The sequence below is a fragment of the Neopelma chrysocephalum genome, unplaced genomic scaffold (assembly GCF_003984885.1).
Source record: "Neopelma chrysocephalum unplaced genomic scaffold, ASM398488v2 Primary Assembly neopelma1_61b, whole genome shotgun sequence".
NCBI classification, from domain to species: domain Eukaryota; kingdom Metazoa; phylum Chordata; class Aves; order Passeriformes; family Pipridae; genus Neopelma; species Neopelma chrysocephalum.
Window position 1 is genome coordinate 723,121 of NW_020897717.1, and position 23,195 is coordinate 746,315.

General features: G+C 46.5%; 1 protein-coding gene across 1 annotated transcript in view; it reads right to left on the reverse strand.

Annotated features, from left to right (window-relative positions):
• Positions 1–463: 463 nt before the first annotated feature.
• MDGA1 (MAM domain containing glycosylphosphatidylinositol anchor 1) overlaps positions 464–23,195 on the reverse strand; it is a 143,923-nt gene continuing 121,191 nt past the window's right edge. The window contains exons 13-17 of the mRNA XM_027681913.1: positions 21,699–21,851; positions 20,362–20,496; positions 3,337–3,467; positions 2,315–2,423; positions 464–1,018 (exon numbers count right to left, since the gene is read on the reverse strand). Coding sequence (XP_027537714.1) covers positions 927–1,018; positions 2,315–2,423; positions 3,337–3,467; positions 20,362–20,496; positions 21,699–21,851 — 620 coding nt within the window. The 3' untranslated portion in view covers positions 464–926. The remainder of the gene's footprint in view (positions 1,019–2,314; positions 2,424–3,336; positions 3,468–20,361; positions 20,497–21,698; positions 21,852–23,195) is intronic.

The window sequence follows — 23,195 nt, forward strand, 5'->3', positions numbered from 1 at the left end:
GCTCAGACCCGCTCTCATAGTTTCCCTACCCAGCAAGAGTGCTGAGAGACAGAAAGAGGCTCTTAGAGGCCAGTGCTGCAGCTGGATCCAGCCAGTACTTCACCACTCAGCGTGGTCCATGTCATTGGTCCCTTCCTGCTCCATCTTCTTCAGGCTGGTGGGTGAGAAGCACAGAGAAGTGGGGAAAGGCCAAAGCAAACCACACTGGGGGCAATTAAATACATGAGAGCCTGGAAGATGTGGATGGATGGAGACACTGAAGCACATGCGGTGTGAGGCAAGGTGCTCTGGCCACTGGCACTTGGGGTGGCTGCTGCCCCACGGTTGAGGCTGGCATTACTGCAGGGAGCTGCAGCTGGAGTGGGGCAGCCCCAGCCAGAGGGAAAGCATGAGAAGACAAGGGGAGTACTGCAGTATATCATCCACTAAGCTGTGGGGTCTGCAGTAAAGAAGGTAACTGTTCTGGTAGAAATTTGTGCTTTAATATATTTTTGTTTGTTTGTTTAAAACAAGTTCCCACTTCCCTGAGGAAGCCCTGTCCGACATTCCCAAGGAAACATGGGGGTGTTTTTTTCCTCCTTCATTTGCTCTTCACATTTCTTCATTCCTATTTTTTGTCTTTCATTCTTTCTTTTCTGTCTCTGTTTCTTTTCTTCCTTCCTTCCTCTCTCTCTCTCACTCTCTCGTGCACGTGCTTTTAAAAAAAGTTTTGTCTTTACTTTTAAACTTTGTTCTAGACATTATGACTTTCTCAAGGAGTGCTCCAGTTCTGAACCAGATCCCTTTGCGTGGTCATGCCTGTCAGTCTTTGGTAACATATGGACACTTTGGTGTGCCAGTGAGGAGGGTAGGAAAAGGAGCAGAGGTGGCTGATCAGGAAAGGAGCAGGAATGTCTTGGTCCGAAGACAGAAGCGCTCACTTGCCATCATCTGAGCAGCACGTAAAGGAAGAAAGTCAATGGGCCACAAAGACAAGGGCTGTGCAGGGCTGGGACACCACTTCCTGGAAGAGCAACCGCTGCCAACCGAGAAGAGAGAAAGAGAATTAGTAATGGGACAGATAGACCTTATGAAACAAATCAGCACACATCAATGTCTTCTCCCACCCCAAAACACCCATATCTATTGGAAGATATTTCTAGCCTTTCCTGGACATTCTCAAGGTTTCCTAAAACTATTTCTTTTCTAACTTTGGAGAAAAGGTTGAATCTTAGATACTTTTGCAATCCAACCCTCCTTTCATTCCCAGAAGTTTCAACTTGAGTCAAACAAAAGGTTCTGGTTGTGTTTTGGTTACAAATTGACCATCCTAGGCTGAAACAGACCTTTAACCGCACATAAAATTTAAAAATTTTTAGGGTGTTTTCACTTTTTTTATGTTTTGTTTCCCCCTTCACCTTTGAAGTTAAGAAAATTGCTGAAAGTGACTGTTTCTCAACAATTTTTTTTTGTTTCAAAAATAACAAAAACTTGCTCACAAGTGCCTGCCTGTCTCTGGTTTGCCTACTCCAAACATCTGTCCTCCTGCCCACCTGAGGCATGTTATCGAGGAAACAGGCAGGACTAAGGCAATAGGCACACCAGTGATTCCCACTCAAGGGCAAATGCTTCCATACTGCTTACACACCTTGCTATGGCTTCAACCTACAGTGCATCCCAGTGAGAGTGGAGTTGTCTCCATTACTGCAGTGCTGGCATCAGGTTATGTGGATGGACTGGAAAGGGACTGGTGGGATTTAGCTTAAGTGCTCACTGACAGGACTGGGAGAGAGGTGCCATACAGCTCAGGTAGCTTGCTCCCATCCTGCATGTGTGATACCCTGCCTGGATGTGCCTCTCTGCTCAGAGGGCAACGGGAAGAAGCCCAGCCCCTTTACTCCATGCCCCAAACAGCAGATTTTTTTTCCTGGAGAAGGACTGACTTAACACTGCAGAGGCCATTAAATCCTGCAGAAGACCCTTCCATTTCCAAAGCTCCCACACCTGGGGTTTCCAGAAATGAGATATTGCAGAAGTCCTTAGCTTCTTTGGGATGACACCCCCACCCAACATACTGGTGCAGACTTCAGCATGCTGGTGTCTGGCACCACAGCCCCTACAGGATCTGGCTGTTCCTTTGAGCTCTGCTAACTCACCACTGTAAAGAATAAGTTCAAGAGTCTGACAGCTCCTCTGCTGACTTCTGCTGATGGAGTCAACCACTTTGTTGAGTCCCACCAACATGTGCTTTGAAATTAGCTGTGCATCCTTAGTGCATGCATTTTTGAATGCATTCATACCAACTTGTTTGCCTCTGAGGCACACACAGTCTCACCCTTATTTGGTCCAATTGGCTTCCTTGGACAGTCTCCCTTTTTCAGAGTGACGTCATCGATGGCAATGTCCCCCTCGTAGCTCGTGCCCCGGACACCTTCGAAAATTAACTGCAAGCAGAGCATGGGAGAGAGCCTGGCATGAGGCTGCAGTTGTGGAGGGCCCTTCCTGCACTGCAGGGCTCTGCAGAGGTGAGCAGGACACAGACCAGATCTTATCAGGTCCCCAAGTGAATGATTCCTTCCCGTTTCTCCAGTACTCATAGAATCTTGAAAGCCATATCCCACTGCTTTTGGGACCAACCTCTCTGTGCTGAGTGTCTGTACAGTAGTAAATGAGCATGTACAGCTCTGCTTTATTAAGTGTCCTGCACTAACAAGCCAACCAATACTGAACAGTACTTGCAAGAGTAACTAAATTCTCATTTATTATTTTGAAGCACACTGGGCATTTTGTCACAGTGCCACAACTTACCAGCTTGCACAGAGCAGCTCTCACAAACAACCCTACAACAGCAAAGTAGCCTGTTGGGTAAAAACATCAGCAATAAAAGCAGCCACTTCCTGGCTACAGGAGTGACTCCATGAGCAGATACAGAGTGTCCAGTTCATACTCACAAAATCTCCTATAGTCCTAAACCAGGGGGAGAGTGGGGGTGGGTTCTTGCAGCACATGCTAGAAGAAATCTCTAGCACTCAGTCATTTTACACCAGCAGCCCCCAGATGTTCAACACCAAGAGACCTGTCCGTCACACGGACACGGTACCAAAAGGTGTTCTTTGATAAGCAGTTTCCAGACCAGCAATAGTCAGAAATTTATAGTGCCAAATTGATGCTTGCACATAACTTCAGCAAGCTTTTGCTTTGCCCCAGTGACCCTGGGGTTGAGAGCTCCCAGTGTCCTCCCAGTGCCCCACCCGTGCCCATGCCACAGAGGCAGATGACTGCTGGGAAGGCTCCTACATCCATGCCACATGGACAGGAAAGGTGGCAGGTGACTCCTTGATTGTGGAGCTGACTTACCTGGAAGGGCCCGGGCGGGTTGATGGGCACATGTGCTTGCTGCCACATGTTCCCCCGGTTCCCACTGAGTGACCAGACCTGGGTGTCGATGGCTCGCTTGTTCCGCACGCGGACTAGCAGGTTCAAGGAGCCTGTAAGAGAGAGACCAGGTGCTGGTGTAAGGGGGCAGGCAGGCAAGCCTGCCTGCTGGGCTGGCTCCAGCATAGCTCTGGGGCTCAGCCTCAAACCATAGCTGTATGCCCCAGCTGGCCCAGGGACAGCCTGCAGAGTCACAGCAGTAATCTTTGAAGGGAGCCAGCTGTCTTCTCTGTTGATGGATAAGCGCCACTGGCAATGTTTCATCCACCTAGACTACCCAAGGGAGGACACAGACCCAGACAAAGACGGACAGGATGAGGAAGAGAAAGTTTACAGCACGGCTGGGGTGCCACAAGAAGGGGGTAGCAGAAATGCTAGCTGCCAGGGACCTCCAGAGGCATCCCATCCAACCTCCTGCTTGAAGCTGTCTCCCGCTCTACAGGAGGGCAGCATGGTTTTGCCTGGCCAAGTCTTGAATTTCCCTGAGGAAACCAACTTTTCCTAATGTCCAGTATGAACCTTCAGCACTACCAATTGTTGTCACTGTAACCTACTATGTTGTCTAATACTATGAAAAGATTTTGGTTTTGTCATCTTTGAATTTGCCCTTGAAACAGTTGGGGGCCAAGAGCTGATAGTAACCTCCTCTTTGCCAGACTGAGCCAGTCCAGCTCCCTTATGAGCTCTTCCTCAGAACTTCTGCTCCTAGTCCTTGACCATCCTGATGCCCTTCTGCTGGACCCCCACCAATTACTCTACATTCCACTTGAAATGGGGAACCCAGAACAGATATTTGTCTCCCTGTTCACTACTGACACCTGACATATACTATGCAGCTTATAGCGCTCTCCCTGCCCTGGCCCTGGAAGTATGTTGCGGAACTATGACCACTGTCCTCACTCACCGCTTGCCCTGGAAGCAGCCTTGGAGTGAGCACCGTTTCTTTGTGAGCACTGGACAGCATTGCCTGTACCACACCACCTAATACCATCCCAGCCCCATGTTTTCAGAGGGACACAAAGACCCTGTGAATCATTCTTTCAAAAAAAGCAATTCCCAAAAGGTTTTGTCTGCCATTAAACCAAAACCAAAGCCAACAAATTTCAAAGCATTTCCAGTTCTCACTTTGAAAAGTGTTTCACAGCCTCCTACCCTCCATCCACAAATGAAACCATCTCAGTTTGTGTTCCTGCAACATCTTTTCACTAGTGCCCTCAGCTGACTTCTTTTCCTATTTTGCTTAAGGGAAAAAACACTTTAAAACATTCACTCAGTGTCAACCTAAAGACCTTTTTTTCCTCAAAACATCAATCAATCACAACTCTAGTTATGCTGTTGCTCATCAGTGTTTCTGGTCTCCATACAAAGATATATTACACCTGAGAGCAGAGGGGCAATAGTAACCCTTACTTATACATCTATAGTCTGTCTGCACTTGGGATGCTGCATTTACACATGGGTACGGCCTTTCTGAGAAGCAGCAGAAAGAGGTCAGGGGAAGAGAGAGGGAAACAGACTTTCCTATATGACCTCTCTCCTATATGATCCCCCCAAATTCTTCATTCTTGTCACATCTGCCTTGGGGGCACTGCGTGAATCACAAGGACCTGGAATTACCCCCATCAAGTGCCTGGCTGTCAGAAAGTGAGAGATATATCACATGGAGTTCAGAAATGCATAATAAAGATGATGAAATGTTTAGATTCTGAGTGAATGACTTACAAGAAAAGGTTAAAAAAATGAAATATGTATACAATTTAGTGAAATGAGGAAAGAAGGGCATTTTATTGCCTGGGAATATTCTGAAGTGTTAGCAGTAAAGCTAGCTGAGAAAACTAGATGATGGCCTGACAGGACATAGACAGCGTATCCAATTCCCTTCCCTAGTGGTACCCAGTTTTGGATGCACACCATAACCCAAGATCAGGAGGAAAATAGATGGTTACTCTCTCTCTCAAGACCAGCTGGCACTGCACAACCTTGGTGGGCCAGAGGTGAGTGAGACCTCTCTTCTGGAAACACAGTGCCACAGAAAAGAGATGCCAGAGTCTCTGGCAAAACTAGGTTTGAGCTGCTGACTTCTTGGCATCTTCCTGGTCCTCAGGAGCTTCTGACAAAAGAAAGTCTCTCTAAGAAGGATACCTAGTCCTCCTGGAGGCCCTTGTTAAAACTGATGGCTCACACAGGAACTACATAATTCCACAGATCAATGTCAACAGGAATGCACTCAGAGCAGCTAATTACAGACGCCAGAGCCAGTGAGGTGAGGGATTGAGAGTGAATGAAGAATTAATATGAAGCTGATAGCAAGTGCGGATTAAAAACAACCATTGTCTATTTCACTCTCATCTGGGGACTTGTAGCTAGGATCTGCTGTGTAACAGCCAGCACTGGGACAAATCAGGCAGCAAATGAACTTTGATGCCCCAGGAAAAAAGCAAAGGTGAGATAGAACGAAACCCAGAGAAGCATCTGGAATGCAAATTAGTGCCTCCAAAGCACTGTCTGTGAATGTCTGGCCTAAACCCAAATAAGCCTGAGCATATCCTGGCTGACAACTCCATGTCCTTGCATCATCAGGAAAAACATTTCAACCTTTTGGACCCCAAATTCCCTAATACAACAATACTGATTACGAACAGGCATTCTTCAAATGGTTGGCAGTTATCTACTCACAACATGCTGTGTTTCACTACCCCTGTTTACAGATGGGAAACTGAAGGTCAAAACAGATGAGCAGTATACAAATCAGTCAGAGTTGTGAAGGACAGCCAGGTGTCATAGCCCTACCTGCAATTCCTGCTGAGTTACAGAGGCTCCCTGAGACTGGGAAGGAACTATAATACCTCCAGCTGTCACTGGGAATATGCTTCTGGGAGGCATGGCAGAGACTCTAGAACTTTAAACATCTGGACTGTCCCATCTGAATTGAGGCCACAGTGTTGTAGATGTTAAAGGTTGTGCAGGTCTTCTACTTTATTCCCTTCTACCATGTGTCAGTCTGTCACCAGTTGCCAGTCAAGTTTAAGGGCATGTAGCCTGTGATGGAGGTACTTGTAAATGAACCTCCAGATCTGAGCTCCAGGCAGAGCCATAAAACATTGCAGACTTGGACTACAGGAATCTCCAAGTCATCTTTCCAGTTCCTCAGAGCTTCTTTATCTGCATTTTCCAGTCTGGCTTCAAAAGCCAACTTTGTGATGGAATAAGTGCTGCAGGGCTTTGTGTTTTCCAAGGGAAAGCTTTGGGTTCAGCCCACTGTCCTAAAATCAAGCATTGTTCAGGATCTCACAAATTAAGTCTCAGGCTAAAAAGGGAGGTGAGGCCTGTGCAGATATGGACATCCATAGGTCCTGACCTCTGGTAGATTCGCATCTGCCCACACCTACTTCTATGCACTCTAGCAATACCCATCTCATGCCTTATTAACTATCTTTATTCCCAGTGTAGCTTTCAGCATGGCACACAAATTCAGCCTGAATCAACCACCTAATGCTTGTTAAGTGCCCCTCCTAGAGCAAAGACTACATCTCCAAATCCCACTTTACAGGAGGTAGTCAATGCACAGGCCATGCATGTGTGGGGTGTGAGGAGCCCATTTACAGCTGAAAACTGACTTGCTATGGGATCCTCAGCAAACTGCTTTTACCTACTTTTATCTGCCGACACAATATGATAATGATAATCAAGCAGGACAATAACTCTCAGTCACTCAGAAGGGAACTGAGAAACATAGCAAACATTTTATGAGACCTGAGTGCCTGAGCTCTTCTTCCCTCCCAGTGGTTAAAAACTGAGGAAGAACCAAAGTGTGACTTGCTCTCCAACTTCCCATCAGTGCAGATGTGAAAGGCCCATATGGGATGTTCTCCAGTGCTGCAGTCACCCTTTTTGCCTGGTTTTAAACTGCAGTTGTGCCTACTTTCCTGTATCAGAGTCCAAAACCAGCTGGCCAGTTTTGTTACCTATTTCTGTCATTCTTGCCCCTTAACCATCTCCCCTATCCAGCATTTCCTAAGGGCATCTGCTGGTGAGGGACGCACAAAAATAGACCATTTATCTGCTGCTAAATCTCTCCAGCCAACCAGAGACAAATAAACAAAAGAGAAATCCCAGGACACCAGCAACCCCGTTGTTACCTCTTCCCATACAAGGCAATCTTTTTGCATTTGTCTTGTAATCTGTATTATTCCTTCTTCAAATCAAAAGGGAGAATAAAGGCCAGTGACGAGTGATGAGGAATCAATTACAGGGAGAGCGAGTGGTACCTTCTGCTGGCTGCCTTTAAGACCAGAGCTGGCATTTCAAAAGAGTGGCACTCACACAAAAGAGCACCAGCTGGGCTGCCAGATATAGTAGCCCAAGGGATGCCTTTAAATGTTACCTTCTCACAACAAGAAAAGGTCTTCACTCAGTTTCCACAGGATGGGGACTTCACTGTTGCATTGAATTGCAGTGTAGATCCAGAAGGGCCAGCGCAGGCAGCAGTAGGAGGGAGGTAGGGTCTGTAAGGGCAGGGCCACCAGCACAGTCTGTGCAGGATGGCAGAGAAGGTAGAGGTTTCTTCAAGAGTTCTCTGCAGGGAAACTGGAGGGGGGTCAATGCAGGGTGATGTTGTGAGAAAAGGCTAAGGCACAGCTCAGTTTATGTGGCTCAGATGGAAGGCAGGCAGCTGGAGCAGTCAGGAAGCAAAGGGAGGATGACACTGCACGTTGAGAGATGGGGTGCCATGCCAAGTGCAGCAGAGCTTCATGGGATGGGTAGGGAAGGCTGTTGGGATCCACAGCCAGGAGCTGGGCTGGCTGCAGGCTGGAACGCAGCCTGGTCTCACTGTGACTCCCTGCTGTGCTCCTGCAGGATCCCTGCTCCAGCATGGGGCAATTTCAGGTGATCAGCTATTCACGAGAATTCCTGGCTTCAGCTCCAGTTTAGATTTGGCATCAACTAGGAATTCAAGGCTGAAAGCCCCCATGGAAATTCCCATGGCATCAACTGCAGACAAGACAGACTGAGATAAGAAGCTGATCGATTGATTGCAAGAGATATCCAGTGGATGGAAAGAGATACACAGTGAGGAGAGGACTTAGACCTTGCATAGCTTAGCAGAGTCACCTGCAGACTCAACACAAGGGCTAAAACCCATCCAGGGAGAAATCAATCCAGGGAGAAAAGAGCTCTTACCTTTCTAATAGGGGCTCTGAGCACTTCCTTAAGTGTTTAATGTTAACACCACTGATCAGAAACTAAAAGCCCAAAGCTTAGTGCAGGCAAATCCCAGGAGCAAATGACAGTCTCTAGAAAGAATCTATTACTGTTTATAATCTCTGCCACAAAGACAGGTCTCTCCCTCTCTCATTTAAATGGATGTTAATGAATAGCAGTCAGTGTCAGGCTAGTGTTTTCAGTTACAGAGCTGTGGGGGAAAGTGACTGCTCTGTGAGCTAGAGAGCAGAGTGTGGAAAAATAATCGTAGCACAGATAGAGATGGAGAAATAATATCAGCTGGTATTGACTCATAATTTCTAGGAATGGAAGTTGTCTTCGTGCCATGATAGGATATATTTATTCGTTCACAGTCTCTCAGGATGCTTCATACATTTAACATATGTGCAGTAAGACAATTAAAGCCTCTGGGCTGCTCTGACTCCTGATTACAGAGAACTTTGTCTCTACATGTCTTTAACAGTTCTCAGCTTGGTGTGCAGAGTCCCCTGTGTCCAGTCACAGGGCCACTACATAGACCTCTTCCTGCAGCCACCACTTCACTAACTTCAGAGCAGGAGGGTTCAGAGACCTCATCTTGGTCAGAGTTTGGGAAGCACCACTATCCCACCTCTACTCACAAGGCATCCCCACTGGGAAACTGAGCATGTTAAGTGCTGTGCTGCAAGTTGGCTAAATGCTGTGGGACACTCTGTGCCTCATTACAGTAGGGAAGCTATAGAGAAAGGGATCAGGAATTCAAGCCTCCAGTTCCCTGCTGTGGCTGGGACTTTTTGGGTGTATAAATAATAATAAGGTCTGTTTTGATGGGCAGTGTTTCCCCTACAGAAAACCTGTGAAAATCTGACTACAGAAAATTTTCTTTGGAGTTTACAATAGATTTAAAAGCCCCCAATGAAACAAACACATTTCCACCCCTGACCTCCTAAACCACCCTCAAATGAGGCTGGGCTTGAAGCAGTATTCCCTGACATTGCAAAGTCAATTGCACAGATTGATCTATGATCCATCATTGTCCATCTCACCTGTTTGGCATGTACATGAATTTTGGGATGGAGGGAACGGGCCAGCAGAGAAGCAACAACGCTGCACTCTAAAAAGGTAGAGTGGACATATGGCTGGATGCCTGGGGGAGACACACTGGAAGTGGGGGACCTGAAGCCTGCAGACAGTGGGGTAAATGCAATGGTATAGTCATGGCTTTCTCATGATGAGGAATGCAAGAGCTAACGAGAGGAAGGCAGGCAAGCTACAGCTATAGCTCCTTCCCTCTAGCATATCCCCACCTGTCTGTGTACATATAGAGCAGATGGTGATATGGCAAGAGCAGACTTGCAATGGAACTATGCTTGAGCTCCTCTGCTCATTTGATCCACAGTATAGTTAGAGAAACTGCTAGCATAGAAAGATGAAAGATAGAAGACTTCCATCTTTGATATTGTATTTATGGAACAAAATCCTGCCACCGCTTTTCATGGAAGATTCCCTCAGAGGTTGTTTGTGATCAGTAACAGGCTTTCTATGTGTAGACAACAGGATGTGGCTTAAGGAATTCAAAAGTGTGAGAAAAAAATCTTGATGCTTCATAACATTAAATTTATACTATCTTGGAAGGACAAATGCCCATCTAATAGGCAGCCAGAACAGAGTAGAGGGAGGGTACAGGGAGGGTGATTCATGGGTAAGTTCAGAGCTTGTCACTTTTTGGGGTCATGGCTGTGTATGAGCCCAGCGTTGCCTCTGACTGAGCTGCAGGGAGGGCAGGGGGAGCCCCAGCTGTTCGGCAGTGAAATGGACACTGCTGCCGTCATTTCTCTGTGCAGCTGCTGGCAAGCAGGATGGGATGATGCCAATGGGGGTAGCTCCTTCCCTCTTACCTGTTGTAGCTCCTTCTCTCTTACCTGCTGTGCTGGGTACTATATAGAGAGGAAAGGCCAGCCTGGGGGAAAATCATAGAATGGTTTAGGTTGGAAAAGACCTTTAAGATCATCAAGTCCAACCATTAAAAATGAGAGTATGATTAGCGTAGCAAGAAGGAGACCATGTGTAGGAAACTTTCCTACCGATTTTGCAGACTCAAGAAGCAGAATGAACCACAGTTCAGCTGTGAGGTCTGTTTGCTCCTTGTTCACCCTCTGTTTCGTGACATGCCCAGATGCCTCCAGGCAAATGCTCTTTCTCCTCCCAGCTTTGATAACTGACCCTTTCATCTTTGCCACCAGACACAGATGGGTCCTTTGCGGAATTCATGTGCTCAGCTCTCAGACTGAGAGCACGCACTGTGCTCTGCACTCTCAGACGAGCTGAAACAGAAGTCTGCTTCATAGACACTGCCAGGTTTAAAAGAGCACAACAGCCAGACAGGGGAGTCTGCCTGCCTCCCTTCTGTGGGCAGGCTTTGCAAAGACCTCAGCCAGAGAGGAGGGAGACTCCCAGAGCCCCCAAAATATAAGTGATGTGTGTGGGAGGGTACCTGACAAAAACTCTGCAGACGCAGATGTATGTACACCAAGGAAAATTTTGCCTGTCTCTTCTCTATCTCTATTAACAATTTCTGTATTTCCCCATCATCACCCTGTCTGTGGTGTCTCAGTCCCGGGAGCCAAGCATAGGGCAGCTGCATGGCTGCAGGGCGTGGAGCAGATGGGCTGTTTTACTGTGATGCTGAAGCCAGTAAGACAGCAGGAAGGAGCAGCTGAGTTCATATATTCTTCCTGCTGAACAGACGACACCACTCAAAAGCTATTCTTTGGCCTCCTCCTCTCCCTGACCCAAGGAGACGTGAGAGGATGAATGGTTCAGGCCTAGGAAGTGATTTGCTGCACAAAGGCTCTTTGTTAGAGTAGGCTGCATTCCCTGCTTTGAGTCAGTATGCATTATAACAAGACACTCCTTTCCCATTTCATGCCTGCTCGTACTTTCATCAAAAAACTTCAAGAGGACTAGCTGAGAGAGTAAGACTCTCAACCTGGATCTGCAAACTCCTTCAATTCAAGTGTTGGGGTGCCTATCATCTCTGCAGATCTCCCTTTGGGAGAGGAAGTCACCCCTAGAAGTGGTGGTGATGACTGACGCTGAGCACTTTTTTTGTTTTCTGGGAATCATTTCCATACATTTTACAAAATCATGTCCTGTTGAAGCTCAAGTACAGATTGGGATGGTTGCATAAGTAGTGCATGATGCTTTTGCACTCTGGCCCCATAACCTTTATCCTGTCAGAACACCTAGGGGAGTATCCAGATGTGTACCTGGAATGACCAATAGTGGAACAGTTAACACTCCACGAAGACAACAGAATAGTGACAAGGGAGTGCTAAAGAAGTAGCCAGATATGCACTGAGTGCTCCTATTTCCTCTTAAGTGTTTGTTAAGTTTGTATTTAGCAGTTTCAGGGTCGGAATAATCGATGCAGCACCTGATGTCTCAGGAGACAGACAAGTCGCAGTATATCCTTACGGCCCCTCAACTTTGCACAAGGCTGCTGCTGTGAGCCAAGTCTGAATGGAAGGAGTCTTTGCTTAGAGCCTGGAGGAAGGATGGGGAGTTCATAGCAACTTCCAACCAGAGGAGTAACAATGACTCATATCAGGTGACCAGGAGCAAAGATGATGTGTGGGAATTCAGGGCATCTGCAAATGAATTGGTGCCAGTGTCTGTGCCTCTGACAACCTTCCCAACAAATTCTGTAGCAAGAATGTGGTCAGACATTCAACTGGCAAGACAGAAGAAGAGGACTTTTGATGAAGACAGCATTTCAGCGGCTATCTGCACTGGGAACTCAATTCAGTGATGCACTCTTTGTGAGGGGCCAGAAAAGGTGGGGATCAGTGAACCCATATTCAACATACTAAGCAGAATGCCTGCAAACAACATGAAGACAATATTTGTGGAATAAAAATGACATGTAGCCAATCCACATCTGAATACTTTTCCTTTCTCTCCATGTTTTTTTCAGCTTTACATGCCCTGCTCTTCAGCTTATGATAATTCAGTCCCACATGCCATATCAAACATACTGTTGATGCTCTTTGTAAGTAAACATCCAACAAAGGTACAGACACATAGTATTTGCTGGGCTCCAGCAAAAGCAACTGAAGGAGTTTTCTGCCCTTGGTTATGCAGGAAGTTTGATTAGACAATGTATTGGTCCCATTGGGTCTTAATAATCTTTAAATCTATGCCTCTAATCCAAAGTTCACTGAAGTCTTTAGAAAAACAATGACTTCAATAGTCTTTGGTTCAGAGCCACCGTATTGAACCTACAGAAGTTGAATGACATTTCACAAATATGTGGTTATCTTACCAGATATTTATAATCCTTGCTCATGGCCATGGTATTTGATGAACTCCCCAAACAACCAAGCAGATACTACTAGAAGAGACCACAATCTATCCAAAGGGTCCATACCATAGCCTACAGGAAGCTGCTGGATCTCTGAACAAAACATTAGTCAAATACATACTTATTAACAGAGGAATGAGTAAAGCCACGAACCCATCTGAATAAGGGAAAAAGAATGAGTATTGAAAAAATGGAGTACATTTTTCATTACAAACTCTTCATTTAACTCTAACTGCAACTTGTTTTCAAGAGCCTAGAGGGAAGCGAATCATATTCATTAGGAAAATCAGCCTCCCCTCAATCAATCCAGTGATGTAATCTCTACTGTGTAGGGTTATTGCTCTGGAGATAATGGCATGGACTTCAAGAACAATACATTTCTATGTAATGCAAACTTCATGTGTCCAATAGAATGCAGCTACCTCCAGAGCAGCACCTGTACAACTGTGCAGTAGCAGGGTGCTGTGTTCATAAACGAAGTTTGGGTAGAAATGAGGAAGCTACGATGTTGAATCTTACAAAAACAATGTTTTCGTGGTTCAAACTGCTTTTCAATTGACATAACTGGTACTAGTACTGGTAACTGTGTGACCTGACAGCTCTGACTCCTGTTAGAAATGAGATGCAGCTACATGGCATCCACTGGCATGTGATCATTTACCACAGCCTTTGAGACACACACCTTTGCACTGGTTGCATTATTTGAGTTGAAGAAGTAAAGAAGCAATTCACTTTGGCAAGCCTTTCAGATCTGCGATTCCCTCTCAGCAGGAAGGCATCAGTGGTGATACCACCAGTGTAAGTGGCTGCCCACAACCCAATTACCTCTGTGAAATAGCTTATGGTTTTCTTGAACTCAATGCTGTGGCAAGTGATCTGATCAGGTCTCATTGTTTCCAGTGACTCAGAACCCAAATCTCTCTTCATCAGTCCCAAGCACTATTGCTGATGTTATCTTAGAATACAGTGGAGTAGGACAGAAAGAGAAAAAAACAAAAGGGAAGAGAAGGGAAAGCAAAGTTGGAAAGGATCTACAACCATCAACTAGTCCAACTGCCTGACCACTTTGAACACCTCTCGAGGAAGCCTTTTCCAGTGTCTGACCACCCTCTCAGTAAAGAAATTTGATCTTCCCCTGATGCAGTTCTGAATCATTCCCATGCGTCCTGCCACTGGATACCAGGGATCAGCACCTTCCACCCACTTTCCCTCAAGAAGCTGTAGAGAGCAATGAGTACTTTACAATTTCATTAGAAGCTTCCCATCTTGATTATACATAGGCTAGACTTAGCTGGGGTGGTCAGATAAGGTCTGTGTCAACACTGGAACAACCACACCTTTAAGTCTTCATAAGTTTCATAGATGCTGGACACATGCCAGAAAATAACCCAGTTGCCTGATTTCTGGGAGAGGAACTGGCCAAAGCAAGACCATGACACTTCTAGTGCAGAAAGGAGGCTCAAAGTACAAAAATTGCAAGCCAAGAGCAGGGTCTTCAAACTTTGCATTCAATCAGCCCAATCTTCTCTTGAAGACCAAGACTTGCCAGTTTCACTATAGAAAGCAGCTGAACAGTCCCATCTTAGGAGGTACCCCAGGGCAAGGAGGGGTCTTTGCCTTCTCCCATCTCTGAGGCCAACCATCATAAAACTGTGTGCAGTGACTACCGCTATTAAATACATAGTTTTAAAAGGGTCTACCAAGAGGAGGTATCCACATGCGTCTGAGCAACCTTCATCCTGTGACCTGATCAGACCTGCAGGGTCTGTGAGAGCATCCAGGAGGGAGCAGGAGGAAGTGCACACTGTAACCTGGCTACCAGTTAGGAGACATGAGAAAAAGGTGGCAGGGGATTGTGGTGGGAGCAGTCCATATTCAGCTTGCCTTTGACCAGGACGTCCAGGTCCCTTTCCATGGCACTGCTTTCCAGCATCTCATTCCCCAGTCTGTCCATATATCCAGGGTTGCCCCATTCCAGGTGCAGAATCCAGCATTTCCCCTTGTTGAACTTCATATGGTTGGTGATTGCCCAGTCCTCTAATTTGTCAAGGTCTCTCTGCAGGGCCTCCCTGCCTTCGAGGGAGTCAACAGCTCCTCCAGTTTTGTGTCATCTGCAAACTTACTTAGTGTCCCTTCCAGTCCCGTGTCCAAGTCATTTATGAAGATGTTGAAGAGCACAGGGCCTAAGATCGAGCCCTGCAGAACCCCACTAAGGACAGGTCTCCAGCTGATGTTCCTCCATTCTCTATTACCCTCTGTGCTCAACCTGTGAGCCAATGGCTCACCCACCACATGATGTGTTTATTCAGCTGTGTGATGGGCATTTTGTCCAGAAGGATCCTGTGAGAGACAGTATCAAAAGCTTTACTGAAATCCAAAAAGATTCAAAAATCAACTGGTTTCTCTTGATCACTTAGGTGGGTTATGTTGTCATGAAAGGAAATCAGGTTTGATAAGCAGGTCTTTCCTCTCAGGAAGCCGTGCTGGCTGCAACCAGTGACTGCTTTGTCTTTCGGGTGTTTTTAAATACTTCCCAGGACAATCTTCTCCATTACTTTTTACCAGGCACTGAAGTGAGACTGACAGGTCTGCAGTTTCCAGGGTCCTCCTTCCTGCCCTTCTTGAAAATCGGGACAACATTTGCTAGCTTCCAGTCAGCTGGGATCTCTCTGGAATCCCAAGAGCATTCAAAAGTCAAGAGAGGCTGTGTGATGACATCAACCAGCTCTTTGAGGATTCTGGGATGAATCCCATCAGGCCCTATAGATTTGTAGGGATCCAGCTGGAGCAGCAGATTCTACACAGTTTCAGGGTCGACTGGGAGTTGATCATTTTCGCAGTCATGGTCCTCCAGCTCAGGGCACTGAGACCCCCTTGGTCCGTCAGCTGCGTTGAAGACAGAGACAAAGAACACCTCTGCCTTGTCTCAGTCCCTGTTTGTGAGGTGACCATCTTCATCCTGTAATGGGCTGATGGTATTTCTATCTTGCCTATTGCCATTAATGTATTTGAAAAAACTCTTTTTTATTGTCCCCCCATTTCTCATCAGCTTCAACTCCTGTTGAGCTTTAGCTACACAAATTTTTTTCCTACAGCTGTAAGCAGCATCTCTGAATTCTTCCCATGTCACTTGACCTTGCTTCCACTGGGCATACACCTTCCTTCTTTGCCTTATTTCCAAGAGAAGATTCCTTTTCAGCCAAGCCGACCTTCTGCCTTGTCTGCTTGACTTCTGACATTTGGGAATTGCCTGCCCTTAGGAAGTGATGTTGGAAAAGTGACCATCACTGCCGGACCCCAGCACCTGCAAAAACATTTTCCCAGATGACCTTACTTACTAATTCCCTGAGCAGCCTGAAGTCTGCTCTCCTCATATCCAGAGTTCAGGTTTTGCTGGCACTGCTCCTCCTGTCAACAGAGATTTTAAATTCGGTCTTTTCCTGGTCACTGTGGCAAAGACAGCCACTGATCTCCACTTTGCTCACAAGATTCACTCTGTTGATAAGCAGCAGATCAAGGAGGGCATTTTTCCGAGTTGGCCTCCTTAGGACCTGTTCCATAAAATTGTTATCCTAGTTTTTAGGAATCTTCTGGCCTGGGTTGTACCAGCTGTGTGGTGCTCCCAGTTAATTTCTGGCAAATTGATGTCCCTCATAAGGACAAGGGCAGTTGATCTGGAAGTGTCCCTTAGTTTCTCAAAGAATAATTCGTTGTCATCATCGTCCTGGATGGGAGGTCTATAGTAGACCCCCACAATGACATCCACATTATTTGTTTGCCCCTTGATTCTTATCCAGAGGCTCCCAACTGTGCCATTGCCAACTGTGAGCTCCATACATTCTAATCCTTCTATTACACACAGTGCCACCTCTCCACCTCTCCTGCTCTGTCTATCCCTCCTGAAGACCCTGTAACAATCCAACAGGGCAATCTTGTCACAGAACTTATCTCACCACGTTTCACTTATGCCAGCAATGTCAAAACTCTGGGACCAGACCAAAGCTTCGAACTCCTCTTGTTTGGCAGCCCCTGGAAAGGGAGGAAGAGGAGTCTGATGGCTGATTCAAGGACTTGAGGATTTGCTCCCAGCTGTGATGCTGACTCACCCACTCAACCTGACAAAAAGGCTTTTTGAACTTGGCAAATGGTTGCTGCCTGCCATGGCTAGTTTCCTCCCCTGAGGAAAGTAAGCAATTCCCCATTTGATGCATCTGCACCAGGCACAATATTCTTGAATGTCTGGTAGAAACGGGACTTCTTTCCTTCCCCTCCCTCTGATTTTTGTATTTAGGCAGGCAGGATCATAGGGCAGCGTGAATGCTTGCTCCAGAGGGGGCCAGAGGAAGAAAATCCGATGACCAAATAACTTCAGAAGAACGGGAATTGCCTTCAGGGAGCTCCCCTTCATCTTGCACTCTCATCAGCTGAGAGATATTCAACATCGTCCTGCTCTGCTAGTCACTGAATATTTTATACCATGGCTACAACCAGTCCATTTGTATTCTGTTTCTCTCTTTCGTCATATCTATTATAAACGAGTAGTGTCTGGGAACTCTCCCAGGGAAGATTTGCCTGGATAGCTATGGATATTTTATAGTCAAATTGTGAGAGTAAACCAGCTTTCAAGTTCTGTAGAGGGGGAAAAAAGGTAATAAAAGGGTTATTAAAAAATAAATAAATGTTGGGATTTTATATGGCTTCTGTCCATAGTGACAGAGCTTCGGTTTGCTCCAAAATGGTGCTGGAGTTGCTAGTAAAAGCTTGGGCTGGGAGATACCCTCTTGCAGGCACTGTCTGCCAACAGAAACAATCTGATATGCTCTTGCTAAGTGCTACGGTTGGCTCAGCAGGGCTGGCACCTGGCTCGGTAGGACTGCGCTGGCACTAGGTGAGCCAGGGCTTGGGGCCATGACTGCAGGCATCAGGGATAGCCAGATATGTGGGAAGCAAGGCATGGCTCAGGATTGTAGCAACTCCATCTTTACCTTCATATCATTGGATATGTGATATGGGTAGGAGGGCAGGGTCTGTCTCCTCATTTGACAGAAGGCCTACTGAGTCCTACACTCTCCTCTAACCCATGGCTAAAGAAGAAAAGCTGAATAAACTTGCTTTACCCTAAAAACTCTGAGAGGACTTCAGCCACTAGGGGTATCAAGCGTGGCACCATCCAAAAAATGTACAGCTTTCTGGAAGGGTTTCACAACTTCCATACAAGCAAAACCAGCCAGGGAGTAATCAACATGCATTAGAAATTTAGATCAAGCTGGTGAAACAAGCATGTCCCAAACGCGGGTTTATTTGTGCATGTGCAGAGATGAGGACAGCTATGCCAGAGTGTTGCCAGTGTGGCAGTAAGGAAGAAGATCAAGTAGTCTAAGAGTTAGTAATTATCACAGTGGGAATGATGAAAACCAGACAAGTTCCGATTACTAGGCATTCTGATTTTTTCTACAGAAGTCTCAGTTTCATTCTGCTGCCCCAGTATGTAGAAGAGAAGCCAAAATGGTTACAGAATATTGTGACTGGCCCTGAAAGAAACTCCAGTGTTGAGCAGATACAAGACACTGAATTTCAATCTGTAGAGAGATACAGAGTGGGTTCACTAGACCGAGTCACGTATTGCACATATTCACGTATTCTAGGACAAGAGAAAAAGAACATTTTCTCATTTAGTTCTCTTCCATTCTCTGACTCTATCTAGTCAGTCTAATTTTGAAATAATTTATTCCCTCTCAGCTCAGCAGCACCCACACTGGAAATAATCATTTGACATTAGAGTCTATCCACCTTGCACAAATTTATCAGCCCCTTTGTGCAACAAAAGAAAAATGGAGAGCAGGCAGGGGCCACAACATTAGGTATGAAGGGAAAAATCAACAGACGTAAAAGGCATCTGAAGCCGAGGAACAGAAAATGGCACTTAGTGGCTTTCTTAGATTTTGGGAGTTACTGCAGCTTTTGCTCTGGGTAATTTGCTGGTGGAGCAAATGAGTAAAGAGTTAAAATGCTAAAAGCAAAAAACCTACAATGAATTGGTTCCCTGGCATGTCCATTTCACCCTATCTCCAGAGAGACTGCCCAATGAGAGCTGTAAAACAGAGCTCTTGTCCAAAAGCAAGCAAAAGTTGATGGCTTTTACTTTACCTGTGAACGAACTTGGGATATGACACACAGTTGTATTTTCAAAGCAAAGAAAGCAAAAGAAGTCTCCTCTCCCTACATCTTTCCTTGCTAGTCTCCCACCAGACTGGCCCAGTCTTCACTGAAATTACAAAATATGAGATCCCTCTCCAAGCCTCCAGGACATGCAGGTATTAGGCAGCAGAGCTGACTTACCACGAGGGCCAGCTGCAGGAACATGCGAGTTTGCCAGACATCATTAACAGCTGACCAGCAAGTTCAGGAAAACCTGGTGTGAGTCAACACTGACAGTGCTCTTCTGTCTGAGCATCCTGCCCCCGCCAGCTTGACTACAGCATGGAGCAGCCTGTCTGCAGGGGAAATATAGGTGTGTGCAAACACCTTTGACCTAGCCTGACCCCTCAGAAGAAAGACACAGATGGAGACCTGCTCAGTGAACCACAGTCCAGCCCCTAGCCCCCAGCACCCATGGTTGTCAGGGTTTCAGCCTTGCCCAGATTCTGCAGTTAAACTTCTCAGCTGTGCCACAAGTGAACAGAAATGTGGTGGCCAGACTCAGGAGTGTGTTTCCTCCCAGTGACATCTACAGTGCTGAGCAGAGAGCTGTTAATTAACCCCGTTTATTGAAGGGCGGACACATTCTTGCCTGGGCCCTGATTTTTCAGTCAGGCTCCAGTCCAGCAGGTGATTAATAACCCAGCGTGCTGTGGGAAGAGTGCATCTATTATTCAAATTAATGAAATTATAATCAAGAGGTGACAAATTAGCAATTGCTCCTTGACTGGATATGGAAACTCATTAGTGCACCAGGCACTTCTGGGGTGCTCGCTGCACTCACAGGCTTACAGTTAGAGAAGAGGGAGTTGGGCAGACCAGACAGCCCCTTGGCACAGCTGGGGGAACACACATCTTGCCCACCCTAAAATAGCTACAGCCACTGCAGAGTTCACTGGTCCCACAAGACCCCTTAACCTCCACCTCTTCTTCATTGGACAGACTGATTGCAAGGTACTGCCTGAAGGATGGGCTGCAACAGCTTCAAAGCCCTGACACTGCTGGGCTGTGTTATGGGACAAGTATTTGAAAGCAGCAGCCCACCCTGGTGCTGTGAACACTGGAGTAGGACTCCTGCCCTCCTGAATAGCTGGTCACAGGCACAGCTGGTGGAGTGAGAGGCTGGAGATCTTCCCCAACAGCCTGCTCAAGGCTGGGGTTACCCTTCCCTGGAGGGTACTCACCGATGTGCTTCCCATACATGTGGTAGTAGAAGGAGACACAGTAGTACTTGGCAGTAATGTTGTAGAGGGGGCTGATGAGCCGGGCTTTGTCTCCTGTTACCCGGGGCCGGGACGCCTCAATGAACATGTAGTAACCTACAGAACAAGAGGGAAAGGTGGGGAAAGGCAGCATGCACTGTTTCTCCCTTCTTGCAAATGATGGGAATCCAGTGGCTGGGAAACTACTCCTCCTCTGGGAGACATTGCCTTGCTCTTCCCAACTGCTCTGCACCCAGCGTGATCCTGGCCAGAGACACTTGCAGGATGTCTGCAGTGCCTCTTCTGCCTTGACAGTATTTAGGGGAGAGTGGGAGAGATGAGCATCTGCAGACCGGCGCTGTGAGCACACGCAGCAGGTGAATCCCTGAACGTGCATACACACACATCTGTCTGTGTGCAAAACGAGTTCTGGACCCCAGAACTGACTCCATGGTGTAAGGAGAAAACCAGAAAGAGGAGGGAGAAAGCATTCCCGACTAATTTCTTTGCCTCAAGCAAAGGGAGAGAGGATTCGGTATACCTGGCCTAAACAATATTGTTGTCCAAAGAGAACAATACTAACATAGTAGTTAACAGCCCAGGGAGGAACAGATTAGCTATTTAACTTGTTGACATAATTTTCAATGCTCAATCAGGTCGGTGTACTGAACACTAATGGGAAAAGCCATTTCCTTAGCTGGCCATTGGATGTTTCCCATTTTTTTTGAGTTCAAAGATATGTGCTTGCATACAAATTTACTTTCCTCGTTAGAGAAAGGTGGAAATGATATCCAGCTAAAACAGGAGCATGTGCTCCATTCACAGCTAGCATGAGCAATACATAACACCAGTCTCCTCCAGCTACGAGGTGAGGCAGCTCCTGTCTCTCATCCTCTTGCTTGGCACTAAGGAGATCTGTTTTACTCCCTGAGACCTTCTTTAAGGAAACAGCTGGCTAAAACCAGCAGAGCCATTTCTAGGTGTTAGAGATGTTCTCGTACTTGTTTATCCTTTTTTAACTTCAAAACAAGCTTCAAACATTACAAGGGCATTAGGTAGCAGGCAATTAGCTGGTAACAAGAACTAATGCTCACACTATTCCCTTCAACAAAGTCGTGGGTGTTTTAATTGTGTGTTTAATGCCATTCAGTAACATGCAAATTAACTGCCTGCTCCCTGCACCCTGCGTGGAGGAGAAGTGTGCTGTGTGGAAAGCAGATCAGCCCTCCACCAGCTCCCAGAGGCGCAAGAATCCTGACAAGCAACGGCGTGCATCTCACCCCCCAGCCAAGCCAAAAGAAACCCAGATGTGTGCCTACCCTCCGGTGTACCGCTGATGTCCGTGGGGGGCCCAGTGTTGACGGTGCGCTTGGGGTTCTGGGTGAGGGCATTCTGCCGGGTCCAGTCAAAGTTGTCCATCTTGTCCTGCATGAAGCCGCAGATCTTCTCGTCCTCAAAGCGGCAGGTGTTATCTGTGGGGAAGGAAGGGAAAGGGCTGGTCAGCTGCTGCTTTTCAAACCTCCTCCCCAAGTTGCCTGGGTGCTTGCAGCACTGCTATGTCCCTGTGTTGAGCCGGGGGCAGATGGGCAGCCCTCGACCTCAGGAGGAGGCTGAAAAGGAATGTTTCACAGAAATCACAGAATGGGTTGAGTTGCAAGTGACCTCAAAGATCATCCAGTTCCAAACTCCCTGCCATGGGCAGGGCTGCCATTCACTACATCAAGTTGCTCAGGGCCCCATCCAATCTAGCCTTGGACACTTCCATGGATGGGGCACCCATAATATCTCTGGGCAGCCTGTTCCAGTGCCTCACCACTCTCTGAGAAAAGAATTAACTCCTAACATCAAATCTAAATCTCCACTCTTTTAGTTTAAAAATATTCCCCATTTTCCTATCACTACCCATGATATATCCATGATTAGTATTATTATGGAAGGGTTAATCCAGGTGGTCTAGTGGTTAGGATGAGGCGCTCTCACCGCCGCGGCCCGGGTTCAATTCCTGGTCAGGGATGCTCCCCCGGGCAGATGGAGCTCGTCATCCCTGTAAGGCCATCCATCTAAGAGAAGGTCACTCTAAACAAACCTACGTCCTGAGGACCTCACTGCCATTGCCCAAGCTCACTTGGCCCCGGCAGATGAACCTTAGGATTAAAGGGTGGGCTCAGTTTAGCACATGCTGTGTCTCACCTAAAAAATCCATTGTGCAGGCTCGAAAGGTAAAAGACTTTTCCCAAAATCTTCGTTCGCGAAGACTGGCCATATAATCCAGTCTGATGGATGTGATGGTCTGACAAAATAGAATAAAGCCAATATAGCTAAAGTGAAAGAGAGATTCTGCTGAGAGATCTGAAGGGGCAAATGTAGAGGAGGGTAAAAGAGCACTGAAGGCAAATGAGCTACAAGGGCTTTTATATCAGAAAAACTTGATAGTAGAATTTCCCCAGGAGAGAGGAAAAAGCACCAGCAGATGACCCCCCTTTAGGCTATATATTTAACTAAACTATGACACACATGAAAAAAATCAGCTGTGGAGAAGAGGTCAGCTCAGTGTGACAAATGTGTCATTTGGCTAGAGTACATCCAATTTATACCAGCTAAAAGGCACATTTGATTTTGAGCTTATGCTGGTTCCCCTAACAAAATAAGTCATGTAGGTAAAAGATTTTCATGTAGGATCAGCCACATGTGCAATAGGGCTCGCTTTTATTACTACCACAAGACAGTTACACCCTACAGCAATATTGTAAGACAGGTGAAAAATCTTTTGCATAGACATAACCCAATATGGACTTGCAGAGACTGGAATGAATAGG